General features: G+C 52.6%; 1 protein-coding gene across 12 annotated transcripts in view; it reads right to left on the bottom strand.

Moving 5' to 3' along the window:
• LOC308181231 (uncharacterized protein) overlaps window positions 1-12,174 on the bottom strand; it is a 47,870-nt gene that overhangs the window by 23,756 nt on the left and 11,940 nt on the right. For 7 of the 12 annotated variants that reach the window (XM_080564166.1, XM_080564170.1, XM_080564171.1 and 4 more), the window contains exons 2-5: window positions 7,508-7,660; window positions 3,933-6,617; window positions 1,174-1,383; window positions 393-559 (exon numbers count right to left, since the gene is read on the bottom strand). In XM_080564166.1, coding sequence (XP_080420292.1) covers window positions 393-559; window positions 1,174-1,306 — 300 coding nt within the window. In that variant the 5' untranslated portion in view covers window positions 1,307-1,383; window positions 3,933-6,617; window positions 7,508-7,660. The other 5 variants (XM_080564173.1, XM_080564169.1, XM_080564168.1 and 2 more) reach the window with 5 other exon arrangements.

Below are 12,174 nucleotides of genomic sequence, written 5' to 3'. Positions count from 1 at the left end.
AGCGGGGGCCGGGAGTCACGTCCCCCCCCCCACACGGTGCCGGCCGAGGCTCCACCACCGCCCCAGCACCAGCACCCAGACGGGCACCGCAGCACCACGGGAGCCACAGGGAAGGTGCGGGCACGGAGGCTGCAGATTTACTCTCCGAGGGTGGAAGCACAGCCTGGCCTCGTTCAGCAAGACGTGCACCAGCCCAGCAGACACACCGTGTAATTAAAGCTGACAAAAGCATGGCTAAAGGAGAACTGAAACATGACAGTGACCCCTGATAAAAGCTCTTTTTATGTCAAATGAGTGATAGCCAGCACTGTACACTTGCCTATTATTTTTATGTAAGCTACTTGTAGAAAAGTCACCTTCCAAAAACGTTACTGTATTGACTCTTTGCTTACCGCATTCTGCGTCTGCCTGTGCTGCCGCCTTTGTGCAAATCTGCTGAACTTCCCACGCTGCGTGCCCTTCTCTCCTTGCGAGCACAGATGTTCAGACACACGGTTTGCCAGGCTCGGTATCCTCAGCTGTGCTTTACGGTTTGGTGTGACGGCCTTCCTGGTTAGCACTTTCGCACAGACAATATTTCGTGTCAGGCTGGACACCAGCACCCAGCTCCACATTTGTCCAAGTGCAGCAGAGCCCTCCACGGACGGACAGACAGACAGACACGTGGGGCTGCCTGCCTGTGTGCCGGTGGGCACTGCTGCTCCTCAAGGGCACGCACCGGTTATTTTTTTGCACTTCATAAAACTTATGTGCAGAAGGAAATTAAAAGAAGGCTCTGAGCACGGCTCCAGTAACGATGCAAGATTGGCTGCAGTAACTAGCTTTTCCAAAAATATCTTTCCTCTGGCAGAGATGCTCTATTTTTAGAGCTGCAAAGCATCACATTGACAAGTGGCAGGGTCAAAGCTTACCTTTAAACTTTTAAAATTCATTTGGCCTTGTAAAAGCATCTGGGTTTTTCAGCCGGCTGTTAAACGCAATGACACACAGCGATTCCGGCAAGCCCAGGTGGTGGCACCTGGCTCTGAGCTTCCCCTGCATCTCCAGCTCCCGGGAGCTGCCTGGGCAGGCTCAGCTCTGTCTGACGTGACCAGGCACCAGCCGTTTAATAGATTGCTTGCATGGGCATTGTAATATAACGTGTGTCAATTCAATATAACACCACGTACTTACGGCATGCTCTGTGCCTGGAGGTGCCTGTGCCGTGTCCCCGGAGCAGCGAGCTCCCGCTGCTGGGCTGCTGATGGGTGCTGATCCTGACCATGCTGCCCCGAGTGCCCCGCAGCACTGCTCCCCCCGGGAACATCACTCCCCCAGCTCCCGAAGGCTCTCGATGTTCATTACGAGGTCACTAGCTGATGCGTCCATGTGATTGCCTTCTTGCTGTTCAATAAATAATTAATAGGTGTCAATTCCAATCTGCCTTGGTTAATTGTACTCATCTCATTCAGGTGTCAGCTCTGGTCCAGCTGGGCTCTCCCAGGGGCTGGCAGGGAGGGCCACAAGCTGCCAGCTCCTTGCTGAACTGGGCTCTGCACCCTGGGGTCCCCGGCTGGTCGGGGGGGTCCCTGCAGGCAGCTGGCAAGAGACCAGCCCAGGGGACACTTGCCATGGGGTAGAGGTGTCACCCTGCGGGGGCAGCAGGAGTACAGGGACGCAGGCTCTCTGAGAGCAAGGGGGTGGCTGGATGCCTGCTCGCACTGGGGTGCCCTCAGAAATCCCCATTTTGGCACCGCCGGGCGCAGCGGTGGCACAGCCGCCTGGCAGGGCTCAGCACTGCGGCCCAGGCAGGGCCAGCTGCCTCCTTCACGCTCACAGCCCAGCTCTCACAGCGAGAGAAAACAGGATTTTTCAGGCTCAGTGGCTGCCACCCACCCACGGGCAGATATCGAGCCCAGGCTTTTTCACTGAAATGAAAATTTCTGCCTGGCCATGTCCTGGCTGTGCGCACAAGAGCAGGCCGGAGGGATTTCTGATGACATTTGATTATCGGAGGCGAGCAGGCGATTGCCAAAGCTGGGCAGAAAACCCGCGGTTGTGTCTAAACGGGCACGGCTCCTACTTCTGTGACATTTCCCTGAGAACCATTTACAGCGATGAGAAACAAGACGGAGCAAGAGCAAATAACTCCGAGGAACGCGTCTGACTGCAGCAATCACACAGCTCCTCCAAAGACCCGCTGGGGGCTGCGCGGGGGGCACCGGCCGCCCTCCCCGGCTGGCAGCCCCGCGGCGCACGTCCCCACAGAGGCACCGACGCTGCTGCTCGGCTTCTGCTCCTCCGAGACCAACCTCCTTTCTTACCCCGAGCAGTTGACACATGTCTATGAAAGCGATCTATAATTTAAACACTCTCACAATGAGATCTCCAGGTGGGGAAATTACTGTTCTGTGACTTTTTGTATTGGAGATGTATGTGCTCAGGCAATGAAATAACTCCCTGGATGTCTGAATCCTTTTCCCCTGCTACAAGAGAAGCGGCAGAATAGGGTAGGTTAATTAAATTATCACAGATCTGAAAGATGTTTAATGGCAATGCTTTACTCGTGAAAATACGGATAGAGCCTAGTCAGAGTTGTAGGACTACAGCATCTGCACAGGCAGCGAACTGAGCATACAGTGTGTAAAATTAAAAATCTAGTAGCTCTATTGCTGGGAATAAAAGACATCATTTGCATGTTAAAACACCTAGGTTTACGGTGGCAATTTTCTTCTTTTTAACTTTCCTGGTTCACAGTTTCCAGAATGAATAACACGATGAAACTCTTGATCAGTGATATGTATTTAAAAACATGGTAGGGCTTCTTCCCCCCAGGAACCTACGTGTCTTCTGACAAAGTCGCATTCACTTTGCTCATCATGTTTATGTTCATAATGATCAATAAAATAATGGTAATACATTTTAGAGACTGATGTGGAATCCTGTTTCCCTCGTAATGATCACTGAGACATCAGAAGCCTTGCCTATCTGTTCCCATTTGTGCTAATGGGATGAACGTGTCTGTAATAATGCCCCTAATAATTTTTCCATTGCTCATATAACAGTGTGACAGCTTTCTTGTTTGCTGAAATTAAAACACAATCTTTGTAGACTTCCATTAACAAGATCTTGCATCCCTTCCTTTAGGAATAAGCAAATTAGATCATGAGGAAAAACGCTGCCATCAAGCTGGTTCTGCAATCTGGAAGCAGACTGTATTCCATTTAAATAATCTAGATTACATTTAATTTGAAACTAAAATTTAAAGGCAAGGCGGAATTGAAGCACAAACCAATTGATTAGCTCCCGGCACAGGGATGATTGCTGGTGTCTGCCATACAGCACCAGAGCCACGAACCCACCCGCGCCGGCCCCTCGCCATCCCGCCTCGCTGCGCCCGTGCCAGGCAGCGACTCGCACCTCGCCTGCTGTTCCTGCCCGTCCTTGTCCTTCTGCTGCAGCAGCCCAGCTGGGCAGCGATGTCCCCGAGTGCTAGCAGTGTCCCCCCGGCAGGTCAAATTGCCACAAGCTCCTGGAAGGAGCACTGCAGGGCAGAGAAAGGAGACGCTGGGCACGGAGGGGAACCCCGAGCCTCTCACCGCCACCCAGACCCCAAAGGGGCACCCCCTGCCCAGGGACCAAAGCTGCTGCTGCCACACCAAGCACTGCCTGCTGCACTGCGGGCCCTCTTCTAGCCCTGCCAAAGCTTTTATCATTTCCCTTTCTTCTTTCCCCTGCCTTGCTGTTGTTATCATTACCATTCCCTGCTATCACTCACTTCGTGAAACATTCCTCTCTTCCTCCTCTAACATCATTTCAAGAGGGAATCAGGATGGAACAGCTCTTACCCCAGACTTGTAGGTTTTGATTCACAAAAAAGAGCAAGGGTTTTCTACCCTGGAACAAAATATAGGGGAAAAAAGCGCCCATGAGAGTGCTAAGATGTAACTTACCCTCTAATGGGATCATTTATAGCTTCACCCTCTGCCATCAAAAAGTTTCCTCTCCATCTGAGCTGTGTTTCACAGGTGAGCTCCCAGACCAGCTGCTCAGCTGGCGTTCATCATCGTCCTGCACCTTACTGCACCGGCAGGGGCTCGGCTTGGGGGCTTAACACGTGGAGGAGCCCACATCCGCAATTACACCAAATGTTTTGCTTTCCGTGTCCACTAGCACTCATGGAATTAATCTACTTGTAATTAATGCACATAATCTACTTAGCGTAAGTAATGTACTTCCCCTCATTTACATGGGCAAGTGTTTATTAGTTTTTACTTTTATTATCCATAATGCAAAAATATTCCACAAATCTCAAAGAAAATTGCTTGCTGGAATTCATTAGCCAGAAATTGCCGAGTGCTGTGCACTAATTTACAAGCGCGTATCTGAGTTCTGGCACATGTCACAATGATGTAAAAAATATTTCTGAAAGTGGCGCTAGAGCAGTTATTGAATAAAATTTCGTCATTCCTGTCACCCGCCAAACGACTGTGCCGTGCTTATGACACAATAGGACCTGACCTGACTGCGGCCTCTGACATCCAGCCAGATAAAGAAGTTAGGCACTGATAGCACATAACAGAGCTCGAGATGTTTGGGAAGTTTAATAAAACTGAAGAATATTCACCGTGTGCCGCAGACTGCCAGCCTGCTGTGACGAAGGGGCCCCCAGCACCGGGGGGCCGCAGCCCGCTCTGCAGCAGGGTGCGAGGGGCTGGGCACGGCCGCTGCACGAGGGGCCTGCAGCCCGTGTGAATGTGAATGGTTGGCTTGCATTAGAAAATCAAATTATTTCCATTTATACATGTTTACTGAGGATTTCAAAAGCATATGATGCAGCTAATGCTTCAAGGCTGCGAGCAGGCGCTCTGAGCAGGGGATGAGGAGCGCTGCTCTGCCTCCGCGCCGTGTCCAGGAGGCCGGGCTCTGAGCTCCTGCACTTCCCTGCGAGCCTGAGCATTGCCTGCACCCCACAAGCTGGGTTCAAAGGTTGTTTTTTCAGACACTAGCAGCTGAAACACGTTCCAGCTCTGTGGCTTCACCTGCCCATCCGTCCCGTGGAGCCGTGGTCGCCTGCAGCACCAAACGTGGGGCCAACCCGAGCGACGAGAACAAACCTTGCTCATTAACAAGCTGTTAAATAATTAATAAGTTTACATATAATTGCTTCTGTGTACATAATCTTGCATTTTCAGAAAACTATCATCAATTTTCAGTTAGTTCCACTCGAGGAAACAAGGGCTAATGCTTTCATTTGAGCAGATGAATATTTATGAAGTGCTTGTTCTGGCTGGGGAAAAGAGGATTATTCGGCTCGGCGGCGGGGCGAGGGTGGCTGCTGGGACGTGCCCATGCCATCGGTGTCTGACGGCGCTCATCCTGCTGCCACAGTGCTGATGCGAGGCAGGGTTCTCGTTTGCTCTCGTTTTACAGAGCTTTCCCCGATACCCGTAACTCATTCTCCAAAAAGCGTTATCATCGTTTAAACTGAAAATGGCCACGGCCTGATGGGAGAAAATGCTTAAATGTGTTCAGACAAAACGCCTATATTTGCCATACGTACCACAGCCATAAACACGCTATCTGGGCTTATTATGAGACCAGGGGAGCTCTCCCGCTAGGCCTTTAACAAAAGCGTGCTTCAGAAATGCGTGATTGCTCAGTGTCTAAATCATTTACCCATATGCTGCTCAGTCAGCTCTCATTCCAGCCTTGGATCTGAGCACCTTCCAGTAATGCTTGCAGGGACATGCCTCGTGTCAGAGCGGGTACCGGCTGCATAAATCCTGCCAAGTGCTTTCACGTCCCACAAGCAAAGCGTTTGCGACTCGGCTGCATCGCCGTGCACGCCGCCCGCGGTAGCAGCGGGGAAGGCCGCGATGCCCAGGTCACCGCTGAGGGTCTGAGGCCCTGAGAGGCAAAGCGACTTCCAGCTGATCACCCGGGGCAGGTGGCAAGGGCAGGAATTCAGGACAGGTCACCTAGTGCCTTAATTACTTCAGAAATAAATCATCTGGGCATTCCTTACTCGTAGCTCCCTTGTCAGCACGTGTCAGCCCCGACTTCTCCCGTCCACCTTTCCCCCTGAGGATGTCACTCTAATAATGAGAACGAGCAGGCTCGATGTAACCTCGTGCTCCCCTGCGTCCCCTCTGCTGCTACCGCTGCGATGCCTCAGCCTGCACGGTGCCCAGCACGGTGCCGTGTGGGAATGCCACCGTGGGAACAACACCGGGGGAACGCCACCGTGGGAACACCACCGTGGGAACACTGCCATGGGAATGCCACCACCCCTGAGCCCCCCTGCTGCTCGCCGGTGATCGCAAGGTCCCCACCAGCAGACCACTTCTGCCTGGCTGCAGCTCCGGTCCCGACCACCCCGCCAGGAGGACTGCAGCAGAGCCGCGCTGCTCCTGGGAGCTGCAGGGCGCCTCTCCCCGTGGCACGCTGGGGATCAGTGTCCTTGAAACGCCGTAACGCAGCGCTGCAACAGCTCGGTGCCACATGAATCTGAGCTGGAAGAGAATCTTTTGATCTCCAACTGTTTGTGCCCCTTCCCTTCGTTTTGCACCGCGGCTCTGCAGCACGCACCTCCTCAGCTTCCGTGCCTTAAGAAGTCCTCCAGCAGCCTTGACTCTCTGTAGAAACCAAATATTTTGACTTTGGTATTTATTACTGATTTTTAAAAGTGTGTTCTGAGTGAATAATAAACGTGTTTTTTTTTTTTTAAGGCAGCTGGTGTTTCTTAATCTAAAGCACAAGGTACGGTAGCAACAGACATTTGCTTTTGCTCCATCTATTTATAAAATAATAGTAGCTGCAGTTTAGCTGGAAAAATGTAATTACCACACAAGTTCTCACAGGTCCTAATTAGTGCAACATTTAAGTATATGCTTAAACAGGTGCCTGTTTGATGGCAGTTAAGCACATTTTGAACATGGGCTCTGCACAGGCTGATGGCAGTCAGCTGAATTGGGGCCATGCCCTTCCAAATTCACTTTGCTTTTATCAAAAGCTGACGTTTGCACACCTTGAAAATACAGAAGTTATTTTTATCCCTGACATGACCAAGCAGTGCATGATCATGACGGGTTCCAGCCATCAAAGGCGTTGTTATCTTCATGCCGAGCCTGCTCTAAAGAGATTACGGCAGCCGGGAAGCCGAATTGAGGAGGGGTGAGGAGGGGCGCTGAGCCCACGGATTGGGGCTGTGCCCAGACAGCATCTCCAGGCCAAACGCTGCTCATTTGCCCTTTTCTGGCAACCGGAGGAAATAAAGCAGCTCTAATCCCACCTGAGAAAACAGTTAGCTGGCAAGCGTTACTGATCTGCCGGTGAGTGCTGCGGAGCGAGCGTGCAGCCCGCGAAATAAAAACGGTGTAACGTTTGAGAGCAACACCGGCCGAGTTTGCCTTATCGTGGAGGGATAAAACAGAAACTACAGAGCACATACAACCACATTAACCAAACGTGCAGACATGGCTACTAGGCATTCTTCATCGGGTCCAGCCGTCTTTATTTCACGTACCTTGATCGTGCAACCCAAGGAAGGTCGTGCCGCTGACAAGCCACGCGAAGAACCAGCCCTGGTGTGCCCTGGGTCTGCACTGGTGAGGCCAGCGCTGCTCACAGCGTGGGGAGCACAGCCTGGCCTTCCTTTATCCCTCATTTCAATGGGTGCCTATCTAGTGCAACAGAGAATAACCGAGGCTTTAAAAAGAAACCTTACCCACTAACCCATAATCAAAGTTTTGCTAATCCAGGAGATTTTTTTTATTTTCTCATTTTTTTTTCTCTTTGTATTTGCAATGACATTAGCTCAGCAAAACCACAATCAAGCTAATTAAATGAGCAATTTACTTATTAACAGATTGCAAGCTTTTCGACAAGATTTAGCAGGTTTCCCCCCTCCGAATTTAAACTCCTTATACACCAGAAGTAAGGCAGGATGCACTTAAAAGCTGACCTGCACAGCACGAGCTGCAGTGCTGCGCTCTGCTCTGCAGGGCAGGGGGCTGGTGGGCAGCCGAAGCACTGCGCTGGGTATGGAAACCCCTGCTCAAATCGGGTCACGTCCATCTGGAAGGGAGGTTTATTCCAAGGGGTGCACGGGCTGGGCCAGTCCCTGTGCACCCGGGGAGCATCCGTGGCCGTCCCCACATCTGAGGGCTCGGGGAGTGCTTTTGGCAGAGCGAGGAGCCAGCGCCGAGCGTAAGCTCCTCTATTTACACAAGCTTTTGTCGTCTTATTTCTCAGACTGAGATACTCAGATGATGTACTCTTGTGTCAATGCCTAAGTAGCTGGAATTTAATTCCTGACTTAATATTTCCCGGGATGCTTATTTATAATGAACCGAAGAAAAAATATCATCTTCCCTAGTGGAAGTGGAGCAAGCAGTTAATTGCAGGTACTCTTTGAAGCGCAGAATGAGGATTCAGGAGTACACGAAATCCCCTCGCAGGGAGCACTGAGCTCGCTGCCTCCCGGAGCTGTGGCACCGGGGCAGAGGCTGGTGGCAGCAGCCAGCGGCAGGGCCACCACGGTATCACCAGCAGGTGCCCAGCAGCCACGCACCCGCAGCTCCCAGCCCAGCTCCTGGCAGTTTCTGCCCAGCCCAACCTCCTGTCCCCCAATTAGCGCTCTGCAGATGTGATTTCTGATTACAGCACGCCGCTCATACTGGAGAACATCTCTGTATGGACTTTAAACAAACACCCTCCTTATCTCCAGGCAGTTCTGGAGAAGTACTCAGAAAACATGTGCGTGTGCTGAGATGCACAAATGCTGTAAGCAGCTTCAGCCCCAGCTGCAGTCACTGCAAGGACCAGTTCTGCCCAGAGCCCTGCTCAGCACCAAGGGGACTCGATCGCCCTCGGCACCGATGCACGTTTGCGTGTGCTTGGCTTGTCCACACCTCTGCTGGCACACGCCGCTGCGTTTGATGGATGTCGTGCTGCAGAGAGCAGTTCGGGACTCGGTGCCCTTGCTTTGGGCGCTCACTCACCGATGATAAGAATGACTGATTACTGCACTTTTCACTTTGGTTTCATCCAAAGGCTTCAGGAGGCACGGCAAACAAAACTAGGCATCCCCAAATCATCATGCTAAAGGGAAAAAGTTGTTTAATTTACTCCAAATCAGCCTGAAAAAGGACAGATGTCTTGTTTCCTCTCCAAAGCAATCTACTTTATCAAAATAAGGAATTTTGAAGAAGTAAAGAGTGAAAAGGCAAGAGTGCTCCCGGTGTGCTTGCACCAGGCTGCACAGCCAGTAGCTGCTGGGCTCTGTGCCAAAACCACCTCTTTGTGCTGCTTTTGGGTGGAAAACACTTTCACATCCTCTGCTTGTCAAACTTCCCCTGGACAGAGCCGAGAGGTGCGACCTGTGCCACGAGAAGTCGCGGGGCCGCACTGGCGTGGCTGCACAAGCTCGGCTCCCTGCGCGCAGCCTCCCGCCGCATCAGCATGCACGCAGCCTCCCCGAGCCCTGACTCGCACGTCTGGATGAAAACAGCTCTGAAATCAGTGGATAGAAAATTAAAAACTCCCCAGAGAGTTTGCTCAAATCTTTCGCTCCATGTTCAGGAAGAACAGCTGCTGTCTGTGCTCAGGAGACCCAGCTCCATTCTCCGGAATGAATTCAGCATCGCCCTTTTCCACTCCGGATTTAGACTTGTCTTTCTCTTTCCCCTTCAGTTCCCCCAGTCTGCCCCAAGATAAGTAACACAGAGGCCACGAGAGTCTCTTCCACACGCACAGGGCAGGCTGGTGCTTGCAGCGGGGCCTCTGCTCTGCTCCTGTGCACCGCAGCAGCTGAGACCCCAACGGCTGGAGCACGCAGCGTGCCGCCACCTCGCGAGACCCCTCTGGTTCCTCCGGCTCTGTGCTTCGTGGCTGTGGAGATCTTGCTCTGTTCTCTCCCCACGGTTGGCATTTTGGCTCAGGAGCCTCTCCCTGTCTGCTTTTCCCTTCCTCCCTGCTCCTCCCCTGGGTGCACGAGGGGGAGGGAGGCTGCACGCCTGGGCTGCTGCTCCGGGGCCGGCAGGGTCGGTGCCCCGTGGGTCGCTCCCCGGTGCTCGGCGCAACGCGAGCATCCCTGCCAAGCGTGCCTTCCCAGGGCTCCCGCACCAGCGGAGCCGGGCGCTAATTGGCTTCATTATGACACAGAATGACTGCGATTTGTACCGTGTGTGCCAAGAGGGATGCAGATGTCATTTTGAATCATTATTGTCTTGTGGCAAAGGGACTACAAGCTGAGAAAACAGGATCTTTGCACAGAAAGGCCTGTGATCCACCTACAGCGCAAGAGGATGCTCGTGAATAAGCAAAACGTGAGGAACAAGGGTGCAGCAGCCCCGCCGGGCCGTCGGCATTGCCACCGGCATCAGACAACAGCGGCCGGCCCCAGCCACGTGGGGAGGGAGGGCAGCAGCCGAGGGGCAAGCCGTGAGTGCAGCTGACAGGGCATTAACAAGGGGCCAACGAAAGCCCTTCTGCTTTTCCAACCCCTGCCCCTGTGGCAAGGCCGAAGGAAGAAAGAAATCCCTAAATAATGCATCCCCAGGACTCTCGTAAAAGATGGGTCCGTGAAAGTGAAGAGGCTGATCGGAGCAGCGCGGCTGGGAGGTGGCTGCCCAGCCACAGCAAAACTGGCATCAAGGTGTGAGACCAGAGGATGGCTGGAGGGCCCGAGGGAAGTGCAGGATCAGGCCAACCCCCCAGGACCCAGGGACAGCAGCACAGGGGCCGTGCCACCCCCAGGGGCCGCCTTGGACGAAGCCTCCGCAGGGCCCATCCTTCCAGCCACCCTGTGCTTTTAAGGAAAGCCCCAGGTTAAAATTTCAAGACCTCACAGCGATGGTGTTAGGGAAATCATCCCCGTTTTCACCACAGAAAATGGCTCAGCGCTTCCCTGGAGCAATTTCCCCTTTTGCATTGCTCACTTGCGTGGGAAATCTTAGGCTGCTGTATTAAAAAAAAACACGGATAATTGTTACTGTTCAGCGGCATCATAGCTTCAAAAATCAGCATCCCTGCTTTTTTTCAAGAAACATACCCCCAGGCAGTTTCTTTTGCATATAAGAGTACAAAGAAAGTTTAAATGAGAAAAAAATCATATCAGCAAAGCGCGTTTATATAGATGAATTATTTTGAAAATTTCTGAGCATTCAAACCAATTGGAGTAGATCTGAATTACAGAATTATAAGCAACAAGTTCATTTTGATCCTCGAGGCTAAAAAGTTATAATTAGCGCATGCACCATAAAACTAGTTTTTAATTAAATAAGCTTCAGAATGCAGGAAGTTTTATGAAGTCCCTCCCTCCCTCACACAACACGCTCGCACGAACAGCCTCCACGGGGGGATGCTGCGGATCTCAAGCACTGGAAGCATTAAGCAGAATTTTAAAGAAAGGAAAGAAAGAAATAGCAAATTAGGCAACCGCGGCTCCCCCCGCACGAGGAGCCCACGGCGAGCGGCTGGGGTTTGTACATTAGCAGCCAGCAGAACGATCGCAGGGAAATGAGCTGGAAAGACGGGTCGCGGCGGTGAGTTAGGGCGCATTTACGGCCCTGTGGTGTCCTGCGTCACGCTGATGGTGGTCGTGGCGAGGCTGGAGCCCCCGCCGGGGTCTCGCCTGGGTCCGTGTGTGGGATCCCTGCCCCGAGAGGGCTCGGCCCGTGCGCGTGCTGGGAAGCCCGTGCCTTCCCGAGGGCCTGCCAGGAGGTTATCACGCGTGCCTTCGGCATCCCCGGGGCGGCCCGGCAATATGTCCCGCTACCTGTTGCCTGAAGCAGAGCGCTCGGTTTATTCATGAAAAGCATATGTTGCGGTACGAGCATGGAAATGCCATCTCTCACAGATGTCTCTCCCTTCGCACTTTCAAAAGGCTGTGGGAGAAGGTGACATATGGCACCTCAGCTCGCAGCCTTCGGATCGACACCGGCGGGGCCGGGGAAGGAGAGGAGGGATGCTCCCGAGCCCCCATGGGCTGCGAGCACCACGCCGCTGGCACCGGCACCCCGCACGGGCAGGGAAGCGCTGGAGCTAAAAACAAGCCAACGAGCAAGTTCCTCCTTGCCAACACCAAAGCCGAACCTCTTGTTCTTGAAATATATAATTAAAAGCACGCTCTCATAATTATAAGATTTTATTCCACTTGAGCGAAGGCAGAGGTCTGGCAGGTTTCAAGTT

Source organism: Anser brachyrhynchus (genome assembly GCF_964034855.1).
Source record: "Anser brachyrhynchus genome assembly, chromosome: 21".
Taxonomy (NCBI): Eukaryota; Metazoa; Chordata; class Aves; order Anseriformes; family Anatidae; genus Anser; species Anser brachyrhynchus.
Note: the sequence above shows the minus strand (reverse complement) of the source record. Positions and strands in the feature narration are given on the sequence as shown.